The 20058-nt window shown below is 43.9% G+C and overlaps 1 protein-coding gene across 1 annotated transcript in view; it reads left to right on the top strand.

Annotated features, from left to right (window-relative positions):
- The window catches only part of LOC135562556 (protocadherin Fat 3), a gene marked incomplete at its 5' end in the record, with an annotated part of 349011 nt that overhangs the window by 50825 nt on the left and 278128 nt on the right, over window positions 1–20058 (top strand). Inside the window, 1 exon segment of the mRNA XM_065005063.1 lies at window positions 15339–15534. Coding sequence (XP_064861135.1) covers window positions 15339–15534 — 196 coding nt within the window.

Genomic DNA, 20058 nt, shown 5'->3' with positions numbered 1-20058 from the left:
CATGGAACTCTATTCCACAGTACCACATAGAGCCATGACTACATGGAACTCTAATCCACAGTACTACATAGAGCCATGACTACATGGAACTCTATTCCACAGTACTACATAGAGCCATGACTACATGGAACTCTATTCCACAGTACTACATAGAGACATGACTACATGGGACTCTATTCCACAGTACTACATAGAGCCATGACTACATGGAACTCTATTCCACAGTCCTACATAGAGCCATGACTACATGGAACTCTATTCCACAGTACTACATAGAGCCATGACTACATGGAACTCTATTCCACAGTTACTACATAGAGCCATGACTACATGGAACTCTATTCCACAGTACTACATAGAGCCATGACTACATGGAACTCTATTCCACAGTACTACATAGAGCCATGACTACATGGAACTCTATTCCACAGTACTACATAGAGCCATGACTACATGGAACTCTATTCCACAGTACCACACAGAGACATGACTACATGGAACTCTATTCCACAGTACTACATAGAGCCATGACTACATGGAACTCTATTCCACAGTCCTACATAGAGCCATGACTACATGGAACTCTATTCCACAGTACGACATAGAGCCATGACTACATGGAACTCTATTCCACAGTACGACATAGAGCCATGACTACATGGAACTCTATTCCACAGTACTACATAGAGCCATGACTACATGGAACTCTATTCCACAGTACTACATGGAACTCTATTCCACAGTACTACATAGAGCCATGACTACATGGAACTCTATTCCACAGTACTACATGGAGACATGATAAGACAGGCTCTCTACACACTGTTAAATTACCAGCCTAGTTGGTTTAACTACAGGAAACGACAGCAACCTTCCCGCTAGCCATGATTGGCTGAGATACTGAGTGGGCTGGACATTCCGAGAGATGAGTTTGGATTGGTCTGCCATGTAGTGGTTGAAAAAAACGAGTTTTAATGACTCTAACCTCTCTAAACTTCCGACGTCAACTGTAGTTATTGTTGGGTCTTTATGTGCAATACTTTTGTGTAGATAAAATTCCTCCATCTTGTACGGCTAATTATTGCTTTGTTGTGTTTTAAATTGTTCCACATGTCCCAGAACTGATTTTGGGTCAATTGCGTTTTCAATTTCATCAAGTGTCTTGTTGGTATAATTCCGTTTCTTGCGTTTCAGTGTATGTTCATACTGTTTCAAAGTGTTCGTAGCTCTTGGTTGTTTTGCTGCTTATCGTTTTCATTTGACATTTGTTTTGTTTTAGGTGTTTTCTAATTCTTTTTACATTCCTTATCAAACCATTTTTTTAAAGATTTTTTTTTATTTTTAAGTTTCTGATGTTGCATTTCTTTAGTTTTCTCAGATTTGCTTTTGATGCTGCTTTTTGGAACTGGGGTATTGATTTGTGATACATTTGCAAAAAAAAATTCAAATCAGTTTTTTTGCTTTGTCATTATGGGGTACTGTGATGTCATTATAGGGTACTGTGATGTCATTATGGGGTACTGTGATGTCATTACGGGGTATTGTGTGTAGATTGATGAAGTAAAAACACTTTTTAATACATTTTAGAATAAGGCCGTGACGTAGTAAAAGTCAATGCACTGTAGGTGTGGACTGTGGTCAGTGCTGTGTAGAGCTGGGCTGAGTTAAGGTGGGTTTGATCTGGTTGAGCTGTGCTGTGGCTGGTTGTGCTGTCCTGAGGCTGGCCTGGTCTGGTGCTGTGGCCCTTTTCATGTGTCTTATACAATTTGCAGGAGGTTAGGAAGTGTAGCTCAGTTTCCAAATCAAATCAAATCAAATTGTATTGGTCACATACACATGGTTAGCAGATGTTATTGGTCACATGGTTAGCAGATGTTATTGGTCACATGGTTAGCAGATGTTATTGGTCACATGGTTAGCAGATGTTATTGGTCACATGGTTAGCAGATGTTATTGGTCACATGGTTAGCAGATGTTATTGGTCACATGGTTAGCAGATGTTATTGGTCACGTGGTTAGCAGATGTTAATGGTCACATACACATGGTTAGCAGATGTTAATGGTCACATGGTTAGCAGATGTTATTGGTCACATACACATGGTTAGCAGATGTTAATGGTCACATGGTTAGCAGATGTTATTGGTCACATACACATGGTTAGCAGATGTTATTGGTCACATGGTTAGCAGATGTTATTGGTCACATGGTTAGCAGATGTTATTGGTCACATGGTTAGCAGATGTTATTGGTCACATGGTTAGCAGATGTTAATGGTCACATGGTTAGCAGATGTTATTGGTCACATGGTTAGCAGATGTTATTGGTCACATGGTTAGCAGATGTTAATGGTCACATGGTTAGCAGATGTTATTGGTCACATGGTTAGCAGATGTTATTGGTCACATGGTTAGCAGATGTTATTGGTCACATGGTTAGCAGATGTTATTGGTCACATGGTTAGCAGATGTTAATGGTCACATGGTTAGCAGATGTTATTGGTCACATGGTTAGCAGATGTTATTGGTCACATGGTTAGCAGATGTTATTGGTCACATGGTTAGCAGATGTTATTGGTCACATGGTTAGCAGATGTTATTGGTCACATGGTTAGCAGATGTTATTGGTCACATGGTTAGCAGATGTTAATGCGAGTGTAGCGAAATGCTTGTGCTTCTAGTTCCGACAATGCAGTAATAAGCAACAAGTCATCTAACAATTCCACAACAACTATATAAGTATATGGATGAGCGAGATGGCCGAGCAGCAAGGTGCAGTAGATATTATAAAATACAGTATATACATATATATATATATATGATATGAGTAATGAAATATATGTAAACATTATTAAAGTGACATTGTATAAAGTGACTAGTGATCCATTTACTAAAGTGGCTGGGTGATTGGGTCTCAATGTAGACAGCAGCCTCTCTGAGTTAGTGATTGGGTCTCAATGTAGGCAGCAGCCTCTCTGAGTTAGTGATTGGGTCTCAATGTAGGCAGCAGCCTCTCTGAGTTAGTGATTGGGTCTCAATGTAGGCAGCAGCCTCTCTGAGTTAGTGATTGGGTCTCAATGTAGGCAGCAGCCTCTCTGAGTTAGTGATTGGGTCTCAATGTAGGCAGCAGCCTCTCTGAGTTAGTGATTGGGTCTCAATGTAGGCAGCAGCCTCTCTGAGTTAGTGATTGGGTCTCAATGTAGGCAGCAGCCTCTCTGAGTTAGTGATTGGGTCTCAATGTAGGCAGCAGCCTTTCTGAGTTAGTGATTGGGTCTCAATGTAGGCAGCAGCCTCTCTGAGTTAGTGATTGGGACTCAATGTAGGCAGCAGCCTCTCTGAGTTAGTGATTGGGACTCAATGTAGGCAGCAGCCTCTCTGAGTTAGTGATTGGGTCTCAATGTAGGCAGCAGCCTCTCTGAGTTAGTGATTGGGACTCAATGTAGGCAGCAGCCTCTCTGTGTTAGTGATTGGGTCTCCATGTAGGCAGCAGCCTCTCTGTGTTAGTGATTGGGTCTCAGTGTAGGCAGCAGCCTCTCTGTGTTAGTGATTGGGTCTCAATGTAGGCAGCAGCCTCTCTGAGTTAGTGATTGGGTCTCAATGTAGGCAGCAGCCTCTCTGAGTTAGTGATTGGGTCTCAGTGTAGGCAGCAGCCTCTCTGAGTTAGTGATTGGGTCTCAATGTAGGCAGCAGCCTCTCTGAGTTAGTGATTGGGTCTCAATGTAGACAGCAGCCTCTCTGAGTTAGTGATTGGGTCTCAATGTAGGCAGCAGCCTCTCTGTGTTAGTGATGGCTGTTTAACAGTCTGAACCTGTTTTTTCAGTCTCTCGGTCCCTGCGTTGATGCACCTGTACTGACCTCATCTTCTGGATGATAGCGGGGTGAACAGGCAGGGTGCTGTAGGTGTCATGGAGGGCAGGTAGTTGTGCAGACGTATACCATCAACACCACACATTTTTTGGGGATTTGGAGGGTTTGTGTTTTGTCCTGTAGTTCATTCAATGTAATTGTAGAATCCAGTGGGTTCTGGTAGTCTTTAATAGTTGATTCTATGTTTAGTGGTCCTCTGTTAGCTGGGCTGTGTGGTCCTCTGTTAGCTGGGCTGTGTGGTCCTCTGTTAGCTGGGCCGTGTGGTCCTCTGTTAGCTGGGCTGTGTGGTCCTCTGTTAGCTGGGCCGTGTGGTCCTCTGTTAGCTGGGCTGTGTGGTCCTCTGTTAGCTGGGCCGTGTGGTCCTCTGTTAGCTGGGCTGTGTTGTCCTCTGTTAGCTGGGCTGTGTGTTCCTCTGTTAGCTGGGTTGTGTGGTCCTCTGTTAGCTGGGCCGTGTGGTCCTCTGTTAGCTGGGCTGTGTGGTCCTCTGTTAGCTGGGCTGTGTGGTCCTCTGTTAGCTGGGCTGTGTTGTCCTCTGTTAGCTGGGCTGTGTGGTCCTCTGTTAGCTGGGTTGTGTAGTCCTCTGTTAGCTGGGCCGTGTGGTCCTCTGTTAGCTGGGCTGTGTAGTCCTCTGTTAGCTGGGCCGTGTGGTCCTCTGTTAGCTGGGCCGTGTGGTCCTCTGTTAGCTGGGCCGTGTGGTCCTCTGTTAGCTGGGCTGTGTAGTCCTCTGTTAGCTGGGCCGTGTGGTCCTCTGTTAGCTGGGCCGTGTGGTCCTCTGTTAGCTGGGCTGTGTAGTCCTCTGTTAGCTGGGCTGTGTAGTCCTCTGTTAGCTGGGCCGTGTGGTCCTCTGTTAGTCCTCTGTTAGCTGGGCCGTGTGGTCCTCTGTTAGCTGGGCTGTGTGGTCCTCTGTTAGCTGGGCTGTGTAGTCCTCTGTTAGCTGGGCTGTGTAGTCCTCTGTTAGCTGGGCCGTGTGGTCCTCTGTTAGCTGGGCCGTGTGGTCCTCTGTTAGCTGGGCCGTGTGGTCCTCTGTTAGCTGGGCTGTGTGTTCCTCTGTTAGCTGGGCTGTGTGGTCCTCTGTTAGCTGAGCTGTGTGGTCCTCTGTTAGCTGGGCTGTGTGTTTCTCTGTTAGCTGGGCTGTGTGTTCCTCTGTTAGCTGGGCTGTGTGTTCCTCTGTTAGCTGGGCTGTGTGGTCCTCTGTTAGCTGGGCTGTGTGGTCCTCTGTTAGGTGGGCTGTGTGGTCCTCTGTTAGCTGGGCTGTGTGGTCCTCTGTTAGCTGGGCTGTGTGTTCCTCTGTTAGCTGGGCTGTGTGTTTCTCTGTTAGCTGGGCTGCCCCTCTGTTAGCTGGGCTGCCCCTCTGTTAGCTGGGCTGCCCCTCTGTTAGCTGGGCTGCCCCTCTGTTAGCTGGGCTATGTGTTCCTCTGTTAGCTGGGCTGTGTTGTCCTCTGTTAGCTGGGCTGTGTGTTCCTCTGTTAGCTGGGCTGTGTGTTTCTCTGTTAGCTGGGCTGCCCCTCTGTTAGCTGGGCTATGTGTTCCTCTGTTAGCTGGGCTGTGTTGTCCTCTGTTAGCTGGGCTGTGTGGTCCTCTGTTAGCTGGGCTGTTTGGTCCTCTGTTAGCTGGGCTGTGTGTTTCTCTGTTAGCTGGGCTGTGTGTTCCTCTGTTAGCTGGGATGTGTGTTCCTCTGTTAGCTGGGCTGTGTGGTCCTCTGTTAGCTGGGCCGTGTGGTCCTCTGTTATCTGGGCCGTGTGGTCCTCTGTTAGCTGGGCCGTGTGGTCCTCTGTTAGCTGGGCTGTGTGGTCCTCTGTTAGCTGGGCTGTGTGGTCCTCTGTTAGCTGGGCTGTGTGGTCCTCTGTTAGCTGGGCTGTGTGGTCCTCTATCTCCTCAAGTTCTCTCACCTCAGACTGGAGTGCAGCCTGCTCTCCTAGAAGGCTGTCTATCTCCCCCTTCAGCCCTCTGGGTACGGTAGGGGGGGTGTTGTGCTGGTCCGTTTTGTGTGTCTGTTCTGTCTGGATTGTGTGGACTAGCTCTCTGAGCTCCACCATGTCTCTCTCCAGCTCTCTGAGCTCCACCATGTCTCTCTCCAACTCTCTGAGCTCCACCATGTCTCTCTCCAGCTCTCTTAGCTCCACCATGTCTTCTAAAGCTCTCTGAGCTCCACCACATCTCTCTCCAGCTCTCTGAGCTCCACCACGTCTCTCTCCAGCTCTCTGAGCTCCACCACGTCTCTCTCCAGCTCTCTGAGCTCCACCACGTCTCTCCAGCTCTCTGAGCTCCACCATGTCTCTCTGAGCTCCACCATGTCTCTCTCCAACTCTCTGAGCTCCACCATGTCTCTCTCCAGCTCTCTGAGTTCCACCACGTCTCTCTCCAGCTCTCTGAGCTCCACCACATCTCTCTCCAGCTCTCTGAGCTCCACCATGTCTCTCTCCAGCTCTCTGAGCTCCACCATGTCTCTCTCCAGCTCTCTGAGCTCCACCATCTCTCTCCAACTCTCTGAGCTCCACCACGTCTCTCTCCAGCTCTCTGAGCTCCACCATGTCTCTCTCCAGCTCTCTGAGCTCCACCACGTCTCTCTCCAGCTCTCTGAGCTCCACCACGTCTCTCTCCAGCTCTCTCCAGCTCTCTGAGCTCCACCATCTCTCTCCAGCTCTCTGAGCTCCACCACGTCTCTCTCCAGCACTCTGAGCTCCACCACGTCTCTCTCCAGCTCTCTGAGCTCCACCATGTCTCTCTCCAGCTCTCTGAGCTACACCACGTCTCTCTCCAACTCTCTTAGCTCCACCATGTCTCTCTCCAGCTCTCTGAGCTCCACCACATCTCTCTCCAGCTCTCTGTGCTCCACCACGTCTCTCTCCAGCACTCTGAGCTCCACCACGTCTCTCTCCAGCTCTCTGAGCTCCACCACGTCTCTCTCCAGCTCTCTGAGCTCCACCACGTCTCTCTCCAGCACTCTGAGCTCCACCACGTCTCTCTCCAGCTCTCTGAGCTCCACCATGTCTCTCTCCAGCTCTCTGAGCTCCACCACGTCTCTCTCTGAGCTACACCACGTCTCTCTCCAGCTCTCTGAGCTCCACCTTGTCTCTCTCCAGCTCTCTGAGCTCCACCATGTCTCTCTCCAGCTCTGTGAATATATCCCTCTCAATGATGGAGGAGCAGTGCAGTTGTGGGACCTGGGTGTGTTCAGTGCTGTTGGGGGGGGGGGGGGGGTGACTCTCCTCATCTGCAGGACAGTTTTGAAGAGGTGTGATCAGACTCACTCGGGGAGTTGTCACCAAGAGGAAGCTTCTCCTGCCGTGCTCTCTCTTTTGATTCTGTGGAAGTCCTTTTGGAAATGTTTGAAGTGGCCCTCCTCCAACACGGTTCTATATTTGTACAGGTTGACAGAGGGCGTCTGAGGGTCCTCATTTTCCAGTGTTCTGATGTTCCGCCAATACCTTCTCTCTTAAAAAGAGGGGGAGTGTGCTCTTATAGCGGTGTGCCATGCCCAGGGAAGGTCCGTGTGGATGAATAGGTTGCTTACGTTCCCATTGTTGTTGCAGTCAGCACAATGTATCTCTAGATAAACTCCAAGAGGAGTTTCTATTTGTACTCTTTCCGTGCCTTGTCATTTTTCATATCCAAAGGGTACTGTACTGTGGTGACTACTGCACCGAGGGAAGACATGGAACGGGGGTCCAAAGAGGCCTCTGCATTTGGGTGGGGAGGGGGGGTTCTGCTGCCATGTTTGGGCCCAGGGACTCACTTTACACTTATGTGCTAATTAATGTTGCTGCTGGGTCTGTTCTTTCCAAGCTTGGTAGCCTTTTAACTTAGCATTCAGTCTTTATAAAGTTAAATATCTACAGATTTATTGGCATGTTGTTTTCATTCAAGGCTTTCGAAGTAGCTTCAGACTGAACGTTTCAGTTCCAGGTTGGATGGATATTTTCATGTTTCAGTTTGTGCTTCTTTTGCTTGTTGTTGGTTTGTCGGAAAGTGTGCTGGATAATCCTTGGTAGTAAAAATCCCAATTAGGTAATTTTGTCCAAAATCAGGGTGTAGGTTTACACTTTGGATTGGTGTAAAGGTTATATTGTGAAGGGTATTATTCTGTATATGTCCTTGTCGAAAAAAATCCAAGTTTATGCAACTCGAAATCTTTATATTTTTGGGAAAAACATTGAAAGATTCAGGAGATCATCTGCTCATGACCTTTTGTGGCTCTGTCTCTGAAGCTCTGTCTCTGTGGCTCTGTCTCTGAAGCTCTGTCTCTGTGGCTCTGTCTCTGTGGCTCTGTCTCTGAAACTCTGTCTCTGAAGCTCTGTCTCTGTGGCTCTGTCTCTGAAGCTCTGTCTCTGAAGCTCTGTCTCTGTGGCTCTGTCTCTGTGGCTCTGTCTCTGAAACTCTGTCTCTGAAGCTCTGTCTCTGTGGCTCTGTCTCTGAAGCTCTGTCTCTGTGGCTCTGTCTCTGTGGCTCTGTCTCTGTGGCTCTGTCTCTGTGACTCTGTCTCTGAAGCTCTGTCTCTGTGGCTCTGTCTCTGAGGATCTGTCTCTGTGGCTCTGTCTCTGAAGCTCTGTCTGAAGCTCTGTCTCTGTGACTGTCTCTGAAGCTCTGTCTCTGTGGCTCTGTCTCTGTGGCTGTCTCTGTGGCTCTGTCTCTGTGACTCTGTCTCTGAGGATCTGTCTCTGTGGCTCTGTCTCTGAAGCTCTGTCTCTGTGACTGTCTCTGAAGCTCTGTCTCTGTGGCTCTGTCTCTGTGGCTGTCTCTGTGGCTCTGTCTCTGTGTCTCTGTCTCTGTGACTCTGTCTCTGTGGCTCTGTATCTGTGACTCTGTGGAACCATCATCATGTTGTTGTATATAACTGACAGTAATACACAGTGGAACCATCATCATGTTGTTGTATATAACTGACAGTAATACACAGTGGAACCATCATCATGTTGTTGTATATAACTGACAGTAATACACAGTGGAACCATCATCATGTTGTATATAACTGACAGTAATACACAGTGGAACCATCATCATGTTGTATATAACTGATAGTAATACACAGTGGAACCATCATCATGTTGTTGTATATAACTGACAGTAATACACAGTGGAACCATCATCATGTTGTATATAACTGACAGTAATACACAGTGGAACCATCATCATGTTGTTGTATATAACTGACAGTAATACACAGTGGAACCATCATCATGTTGTATATAACTGACAGTAATACATAGTGGAACCATCATCATGTTGTTGTATATAACTGACAGTAATACACAGTGGAACCATCGTCATGTTGTATATAACTGACAGTAATACACAGTGGAACCATCATCATGTTGTTGTATATAACTGATAGTAATACACAGTGGAACCATCATCATGTTGTTGTATATAACTGATAGTAATACACAATGGAACCATCATCATGTTGTTGTATATAACTGACAGTAATACACCGTGGAACCATCATCATGTTGTATATAACTGACAGTAATACACAGTGGAACCATCATCATGTTGTTGTATATAACTGACAGTAATACACAGTGGAACCATCATCATGTTGTTGTATATAACTGACAGTAATACACAGTGGAACCATCATCATGTTGTATATAACTGACAGTAATACATTGTGGAACCATCATCATGTTGTATATAACTGACAGTAATACACAGTGGAACCATCATCATGTTGTTGTATGTAACTGATAGTAATACACAGTGGAACCATCATCATCTTGTTGTATATAACTGACAGTAATACACAGTGGAACCATCATCATGTTGTATATAACTGACAGTAATACACAGTGGAACCATCATCATGTTGTTGTATATAACTGACAGTAATACACCGTGGAACCATCATCATGTTGTATATAACTGACAGTAATACACAACGGAACCATCATCATGTTGTTGTATATAACTGATAGTAATACACAATGGAACCATCATCATGTTGTTGTATATAACTGACAGTAATACACAGTGGAACCATCATCATGTTGTTGTATATAACTGATAGTAATACACAGTGGAACCATCATCATGTTCTATATAACTGACAGTAATACACAGTGGAACCATCATCATGTTGTTGTATATAACTGATAGTAATACACAATGGAACCATCATCATGTTGTTGTATATAACTGATAGTAATACACCGTGGAACCATCATCATGTTGTATATAACTGACAGTAATACACAGTGGAACCATCATCATGTTGTATATAACTGACAGTAATACACAGTGGAACCATCATCATGTTGTTGTATATAACTGACAGTAATACACAATGGAACCATCATCATGTTGTTGTATATAACTGACAGTAATACACAGTGGAACCATCATCATGTTGTTGTATATAACTGACAGTAATACACAGTGGAACCATCATCATGTTGTATATAACTGACAGTAATACATAGTGGAACCATCATCATGTTGTATATAACTGACAGTAATACACAGTGGAACCATCATCATGTTGTTGTATATAACTGACAGTAATACACCGTGGAACCATCATCATGTTGTATATAACTGACAGTAATACACAGTGGAACCATCATCATGTTGTATATAACTGACAGTAATACACAGTGGAATCATCATCATGTTGTATATAACTGACAGTAATACACAATGGAACCATCATCATGTTGTTGTATATAACTGACAGTAATACACAGTGGAACCATCATCATCTTGTTGTATATAACTGACAGTAATACACAGTGGAACCATCATCATGTTGTATATAACTGACAGTAATACACAGTGGAACCATCATCATGTTGTTGTATATAACTGACAGTAATACACAGTGGAACCATCATCATGTTGTTGTATATAACTGACAGTAATACACAGTGGAACCATCATCATGTTGTTGTATATAACTGACAGTAATACACAGTGGAACCATCATCATGTTGTTGTATATAACTGACAGTAATACACAGTGGAACCATCATCATGTTGTATATAACTGACAGTAATACACAGTGGAACCATCATCATGTTGTTGTATATAACTGACAGTAATACACAGTGGAACCATCATCATGTTGTATATAACTGACAGTAATACACAGTGGAACCATCATCATGTTGTATATAACTGACAGTAATACACAGTGGAACCATCATCATGTTGTATATAACTGACAGTAATACACAGTGGAACCATCATGTTGTTGTATATAACTGACAGTAATACATAGTGGAACCATCATCATGTTGTTGTATATAACTGACAGTAATACACAGTGGAACCGTCATCATGTTGTTGTATATAGCTGACAGTAATACACAGTGGAACTGTCATCATGTTGTTGTATATAACTGACAGTAATACACAGTGGAACCGTCATCATGTTGTATATAACTGACAGTAATACACAGTGGAACCATCATCATGTTGTATATAACTGACAGTAATACACAGTGGAACCATCATCATGTTGTTGTATATAACTGACAGTAATACACAGTGGAACGATCATCATGTTGTTGTATATAACTGACAGTAATACACAGTGGAACGATCATCATGTTGTATATAACTGACAGTAATACACAGTGGAACCATCATCATGTTGTATATAACTGACAGTAATACACAGTGGAACCATCATCATGTTCTATATAACTGACAGTAATACACAGTGGAACCATCATCATGTTGTATATAACTGACAGTAATACACAGTGGAACCATCATCATGTTGTTGTATATAACTGACAGTAATACACAGTGGAACCATCATCATGTTGTATATAACTGACAGTAATACACAGTGGAACCATCATCATGTTGTTGTATATAACTGACAGTAATACACAGTGGAACCATCATCATGTTGTATATAACTGACAGTAATACACAGTGGAACCATCATCATGTTGTTGTATATAACTGACAGTAATACACAGTGGAACCGTCATCATGTTGTATATAACTGACAGTAATACACAGTGGAACCATCATCATGTTGTATATAACTGACAGTAATACACAGTGGAACCATCATCATGTTGTTGTATATAACTGACAGTAATACATAGTGGAACCATCATCATGTTGTATATAACTGACAGTAATACACAGTGGAACCGTCATCATGTTGTATATAACTGACAGTAATACACAGTGGAACCATCATCATGTTGTATATAACTGACACTAATACATAGTGGAACCATCATCATGTTGTTGTATATAACTGACAGTAATACACAGTGGAACCATCATCATGTTGTTGTATATAACTGACAGTAATACACAGTGGAACCATCATCATGTTGTTGTATATAACTGACAGTAATACACAGTGGAACCATCATCATGTTGTTGTATATAACTGACAGTAATACACAGTGGAACCGTCATCATGTTGTATATAACTGACAGTAATACACAGTGGAACCATCATCATGTTGTTGTATATAACTGACAGTAATACACAGTGGAACCGTCATCATGTTGTATATAACTGACAGTAATACACAGTGGAACCATCATCATGTTGTATATAACTGACACTAATACATAGTGGAACCATCATCATGTTGTTGTATATAACTGACAGTAATACACAGTGGAACCATCATCATGTTGTATATAACTGACAGTAATACACCGTGGAACCATCATCATGTTGTATATAACTGACAGTAATACACAGTGGAACCATCATCATGTTGTTGTATATAACTGACAGTAATACACAGTGGAACCATCATCATGTTGTTGTATATAACTGACAGTAATACACAGTGGAACCATCATCATGTTGTTGTATATAACTGACAGTAATACACAGTGGAACCATCATCATGTTGTATTTAACTGACAGTAATACACAGTGGAACCATCATCATGTTGTATATAACTGACAGTAATACACAGTGGAACCATCATCATGTTGTATATAACTGACAGTAATACACAGTGGAACCATCATCATGTTGTATATAACTGACAGTAATACACAGTGGAACCATCATCATGTTGTATATAACTGACAGTAATACACAGTGGAACCATCATCATGTTGTATATAACTGACAGTAATACACAGTGGAACCATCATCATGTTGTATATAACTGACAGTAATACACAGTGGAACCATCATCATGTTGTTTTATATAACTGACAGTAATACACAGTGGAACCATCATCATGTTGTTGTATATAACTGACAGTAATACACAGTGGAACCATCATCATGTTGTATATAACTGACAGTAATACACAGTGGAACCATCATCATGTTGTATATAACTGACAGTAATACACAGTGGAACCATCATCATGTTGTTGTATATAACTGACAGTAATACACAGTGGAACCATCATCATGTTGTATATAACTGACAGTAATACACAGTGGAACCATCATCATGTTGTATATAACTGACAGTAATACACAGTGGAACCATCATCATGTTGTATATAACTGACAGTAATACACAGTGGAACCATCATCATGTTGTTGTATATAACTGACAGTAATACACAGTGGAACCATCATCATGTTGTATATAACTGACAGTAATACACAGTGGAACCATCATCATGTTGTTGTATATAACTGACAGTAATACACAGTGGAACCATCATCATGTTGTATATAACTGACAGTAATACACCGTGGAACCATCATCATGTTGTATATAACTGACAGTAATACACAGTGGAACCATCATCATGTTGTTGTATATAACTGACAGTAATACACAGTGGAACCATCATCATGTTGTTGTATATAATTGTTCTATATCTTAGCCTTGTGACACAGTCTATGTATCTGTTGTTCGTCATGTAAGTTGAACGGGGTGTATCGTGGCTCTAAAAGACCTTTGTACTTTTGTCTCTTTGCTCTCAACGAATGATTTGATCGTGAGTCGTCGACCAGCCATCATTATCGTAGAGACTCAATCGATTCACTTTATATGTGTGTGTTGTATTGACCTGCTCCCTTATTAATAAGTGAATAAAGATTTAGTTTAATTGTAATTCTGACTTGCGTGATAAGTTTGTCTCTCTTCATTTGATAGTAAAGCAATTAACCACCACAGGTTTCTCCCTCGGCCAGAATAATTCACAGCTTTATGTTATTAGTAAATGATTGAGATATTGTCTTATGTGGGATTATTTCTCATAGTAGAGGAGGAGGTGCATCTCTGTCTCTACCCGTTCAGTGACCAGATAGTGTCACGTTCTGACCTTAGTTCCTTTGTTTTGTCTTTTGTTTTAGTATGGTCAGGGCGTGAGTTGGGTGGGTTGTCTATGTTAGTTTGTCTATGATTTTCTATTTCTGTGTTTAGCCTGGTTATGGTTCTCAATCAGAGGCAGCTGTCAATCGTTGTCCATATTTAGGTAGCTTGTTTTCCATTGTGTTTTTTGGGTGGTTATTTTCTGTTTAGTGTTGTACCTTACAGGACTGTTCGTTGGGTTTTCAGTGTTCATTAGAATATTTAAACTGTGAACACTTACCACGCTGCACCTTGGTCCTCCTCTCCTTCCCCAGACGACAAGCGTTACAGATAGACACTCCTCTTTGGGCGGCCATGTCTATTTGTGTCTCCCTTTTTCTTCAGCCAATTGGATCGTTGCTGAGGCTGTGTTTGGTCCCATTGGCCCATTGTACATGTTTAACTATGGTATTCCCTCATTTGAAGGAGTGTCTGCTGGTCTGATTCATGACCTTTTTCTGGAAAATCACGACTTTGGTTTTCTGAAAGTTGATCTTCATTGTCCAGTTGATGCTGTATTCCTGAATAATGTTAAGTTCCTGTTGACCTTGATCTGTTGGTGACCGTAGGGTTATCTGGGTACAGCAGGAATCTGTCCAGGGCCTGCAGATCGGTCTCTCTCTCTCTCTCCCTCTCCTCTCTCTCCTCTCCTCACCTGTCCTCTCTCTCTCTTCTCTCCTCACCTGTCCTCTCTCTCTCTCTCTTCTCTCCTCACCTGTCCTCTCTCTTCTCTCCTCACCTGTCCTCTCTCTCCTCTCCTCACCTGTCCTCTCTCCTCTCCTCACCTGTCCTCTCTCTCTCTCTCTTCTCTCCTCACCTGTCCTCTCTCTCTCTCTCTCTCTCTCTTCTCTCCTCACCTGTCCTCTCTCTTCTCTCCTCACCTGTCCTCTCTCTTCTCTCCTCACCTGTCCTCTCTCTCCTCTCCTCACCTGTCCTCTCTCTCCTCTCCTCACCTGTCCTCTCTCTCTCTCTCTTCTCTCCTCACCTGTCCTCTCTCTCTTTCTTTCTCTCTCCTCACCTGTCCTCTCTCTCTCTCTCTTCTCTCCTCACCTGTCCTCTCTCTCCTCTCCTCACCTGTCCTCTCTCTCTCTCTCTTCTCTCCTCACCTGTCCTCTCTCTCCTCTCCTCACCTGTCCTCTCTCTCTCTCTTCTCTCCTCACCTGTCCCCTCTCTCTCTCTTCTCTCCTCACCTGTCCTCTCTTTCTCTCCTTCTCTCCAGGTGGTGGATGTGGATGAGAACCTGTTCTATCCATACTTCTCTGAGTTTGCTGTGCGGGGCAGTGTGAAGGAGAACAGCAGAGTAGGGACCAGTGTCCTGGTGGTCAGTGCTAGAGACGAGGGGGGAGACAGGGTCGTCAGGTACTCTGTCAGAGGAGGCAGTGGGATCGGCAGCTTCTCCATCGATGAGGAAACAGGTATGCACCATGATGAATTCCTGTAAAGGTGTCAGCATGCTTCAGTTGAACTGAAACCCTGCATTATCAGCATATTCTACAGAAATATACCTGTTACACGTATTCTTACCTTCAACAGTGTTATCCTGTGATCAAGCCATCAATGTTTTGTGGTTATCGGCTCTGTAAAAATGTTAGCTAACAGGTTAGCAATTAGCATGTTTGACATTTCAGTGGAAATACTACTTTCTTCTTTTTTGATGAGCGGATTAGCTAAAACAATACATCCCGTATTATCGGCCACATTACTATTTTATTGGAATATTTTAATTTTGTATTTTAATTTTGTTAAAAGGTTTCTAGATTGAATCCCTGAGCTGACAAGGTAAAAATCTGTCGTTTTGCCGCTGAACAAGGCAGTTAACCCACTGTTCCTAGGCCAGTTAACCCCACTGTTCCTAGACCAGTTAACCCCACTGTTCCTAGACCAGTTAACCCCACTGTTCCTAGACCAGTTAACCCCACTGTTCCTAGACCAGTTAACCCACTGTTCCTAGACCAGTTAACCCACTGTTCCTAGACCAGTTAACCCACTGTTCCTAGACCAGTTAACCCACTGTTCCTAGGCAAGTTAACCCACTGTTCCTAGACCAGTTAACCCACTGTTCCTAGGCCAGTTAACCCACTGTTCCTAGGCCAGTTAACCCACTGTTCCTAGGCCAGTTAACCCACTGTTCCTAGGCCAGTTAACCCCACTGTTCCTAGACCAGTTAACCCACTGTTCCTAGACCAGTTAACCCCACTGTTCCTAGACCAGTTAACCCACTGTTCCTAGACCAGTTAACCCCACTGTTCCTAGACCAGTTAACCCACTGTTCCTAGGCCAGTTAACCCACTGTTCCTAGACCAGTTAACCCCACTGTTCCTAGACCAGTTAACCCACTGTTCCTAGACCAGTTAACCCACTGTTCCTAGACCAGTTAACCCACTGTTCCTAGACCAGTTAACCCCACTGTTCCTAGACCAGTTAACCCACTGTTCCTAGACCAGTTAACCCACTGTTCCTAGGCCAGTTAACCCCACTGTTCCTAGGCCAGTTAACCCACTGTTCCTAGACCAGTTAACCCACTGTTCCTAGACCAGTTAACCCACTGTTCCTAGACCAGTTAACCCACTGTTCCTAGACCAGTTAACCCACTGTTCCTAGACCATTTAACCCACTGTTCCTAGACCATTTAACCCACTGTCCCTAGACCAGTTAACCCACTGTTGCTAGACCAGTTAACCCACTGTTCCTAGACCAGTTAACCCACTGTTCCTAGACCAGTTAACCCACTGTCCCTAGACCAGTTAACCCACTGTTCCTAGACCATTTAACCCACTGTTCCTAGACCATTTAACCCACTGTCCCTAGACCAGTTAACCCACTGTTCCTAGGCCAGTTAACCCACTGTTCCTAGACCAGTTAACCCACTGTTCCTAGACCAGTTAACCCACTGTTCCTAGGCCAGTTAACCCACTGTTCCTAGACCAGTTAACCCACTGTTCCTAGACCAGTTAACCCACTGTTCCTAGACCAGTTAACCCACTGTTCCTAGACCAGTTAACCCACTGTTCCTAGACCAGTTAACCCACTGTTCCTAGGCCAGTTAACCCACTGTTCCTAGACCAGTTAACCCACTGTTCCTAGACCAGTTAACCCACTGTTCCTAGACCATTTAACCCACTGTTCCTAGACCATTTAACCCACTGTTCCTAGACCATTTAACCCACTGTCCCTAGACCAGTTAACCCACTGTCCCTAGACCAGTTAACCCACTGTTCCTAGACCAGTTAACCCACTGTTCGTAGACCAGTTAACTTCTTGCGTCTAGCCATCCCGGATCCGGGATCGTGACTACAGCCTCAAGCTCATTACCATAACGCAACAATAACTATTCATGAAAATCGCAAATGAAATGAAATTAATCTATTTGCTCTCAAGCTTAGCCTTTTGTTAACAACACTGTCATCTCAGATTTTCAAAATATGCTTTTGAACCATAGCTAAACAAGCATTTGTGTAACAATATTGATAGCCTAGCATAGGATTATGCCTGGCTTTCAGCATGCAACATTTTCACAAAAACCAGGAAAGGATTCAAGTAAAATCATTTACCTTTGAAGAACTTCAGATGTTTTCAATGAGGAGACTCTCAGTTAGATAGCAAATGTTCCGTTTTTACCAAAAATATTATTTGTGTTGACAAATCGCTCCGTTTTCTTCATCACGTTTGGGTAAGAAAAAAAACGAAAATTAAGTCATTAAAACGCGAACTTTTTTCCAAATTAACTCCATAATATCGACAGAAACATGGCAACCGATGTTTAGAATCAATCCTCAAGGTGTTTTTCACATATCTATCGACGATAAATCCTTCGTGGCAGTTGACTTTCTATTCTGAAGAAATGGAACGCGCATGGCCCTACAGATTACGCAATAATTTCGACACAGGACACCGGGCGGGACACCAGGTAAATGTAGTCTCTTATGGTCAATCTTCCAATGATATGCCTACAAATACGTCATAATGCTGCAGACACCTTGGAGAAACGACACAAAGGGCAGGCTCATTCCTGGCGCATTGACAGCCATATAAGGAGACATTGGAACACAGCGCCTTTAGAAACTGGGGCATTTCCAGTATGAAACTTCATCTTGGTTTCGCCTGTAGCATTAGTTCTGGGGCACTCACAGATAATATCTTTGCAGTTTTGGAAACGTCAGAGTTTTTTCTTTCCAAAGACAAAATATCTTGTTTAAAACAGGGAACGTTTTTTATCCAAAAATTAAAAGAGCGCCCCCTATCTCGAAGAAGTTAACCCACTGTTCCTAGACCAGTTAACACACTGTTCCTAGGCTGTCGTAAATAAGAATAAGAAAATAAATAAGAATTTGTTCTTAATTAACTTGCCTAGTTAAAATAAAGGTAAACATTAAAAAATACAATTAAAAAAAAAAAAGAGGCACTCGTGTCTGGAATATTTACTAGATAGTTGACTAGTTGCCTTCCGGTTAAAATAAATGAATCTTGCCCGTCAACTCTTCATTGCGTAGCCCGGTGCTCCCACCTGTGAACTCTTAAGAATGGTTCTTCAGCCACATTTTCTTCAGTGTTGCAGCTAAATAAGGTCTCATAATTTGTTTTATAGATGAATCTTATGTTTTGAGAAAGTAGATAACAGTTTGATAATAAAATATAAATGAATTTGAATAATTTACGTCAAATAAAACTTTAATTCCAGTGACGTGTATTGACATAAAAAATGAAAACACTGTTTGGAGTTTGTGTGGCAGAGAAAAGTAAAGGAAGTAATACACAGATGGGGTGAATAAATAAATAGATCATATTTTAGACATAAATAATTGCATATGAAAACAAACAATTACATCTCGACTTCCATCACAATAAAATACAGCACCCCGTCACCTCTGGATCCCCCTGCAGTGGAACCAGTGCTGACAGAAGTCACTGCAGTGGAACCAGTGCTGACAGAAATCACTGCAGTGGAGCCAGTGCTGACAGAAATCACTGCAGTGGAACCATTGCTGACAGAAGTCACTGCAGTGGAACCAGTGCTGACAGAAGTCACTGCAGTGGAACCAGTGCTGACAGAAATCACTGCACACCCCTGCAGTGGAACCAGTGCTGACAGAAATCACTGCACACCCCTGCAGTGGAACCAGTGCTGACAGAAATCACTGCAGTGGAACCAGTGCTGACAGAAGTCACTGCAGTGGAACCAGTGCTGACAGAAGTCACTGCAGTGGAACCAGTGCTGACAGAAATCACTGCAGTGGAACCAGTGCTGACAGAAGTCACTGCAGTGGAACCAGTGCTGACAGAAATCACTGCACACCCCTGCAGTGGAACCAGTGCTGACAGAAATCACTGCACACCCCTGCAGTGGAACCAGTGCTGACAGAAATCACTGCACACCCCTGTAGTGGAACCAGTGCTGACAGAAATCACTGCAGACTCCTGACACCTCAGACTCACACTTCCTCTGGGAGCTAGCAGGCGGATCACGCTGCCCACAGCAGGTGGTGTCTTCAAATGAATGAACATGGTTTGTAAATCTAGAGCTACTACAGCAACAAAAGTAACTGATACAACCGAGAGAGAGAAAAACCAACAGATTCTGAAGAAACTGAGGGCGGTACCGCGGGCGGTGCCACGGGCGGTACCACGGGCGGTACCACGGGCGGTGCCACGGGCGGTGCCACGGGCGGAACCACGGGCGGTACCACGGGCGGAGTGACAGAGGTGGCCAGTGGAGCTTTTCCCTTCCTTTTCTGTGCTGCAGTTGAGAGACAAAGTCGTTTCAGACAGAGCATGTTTCAGGGGTCCAGCAGAGGCGATGGCGTCGATGGTTTCATCCATCCTTCTCAGTCCTCTCCTCTGCCCTCTGTGTTGTGTTCCTCCTAGGTGAGGCATGTGGCGACCACAGGGGGTCTTCTGTATCGGTCTAGCCGATACTTCAGGACAGTAAGGATGTGCCTTAG

Source organism: Oncorhynchus nerka, linkage group LG19 (assembly GCF_034236695.1).
Source record: "Oncorhynchus nerka isolate Pitt River linkage group LG19, Oner_Uvic_2.0, whole genome shotgun sequence".
In the NCBI taxonomy this organism is placed as follows: domain Eukaryota; kingdom Metazoa; phylum Chordata; class Actinopteri; order Salmoniformes; family Salmonidae; genus Oncorhynchus; species Oncorhynchus nerka.
Note: the sequence above shows the minus strand (reverse complement) of the source record. Positions and strands in the feature narration are given on the sequence as shown.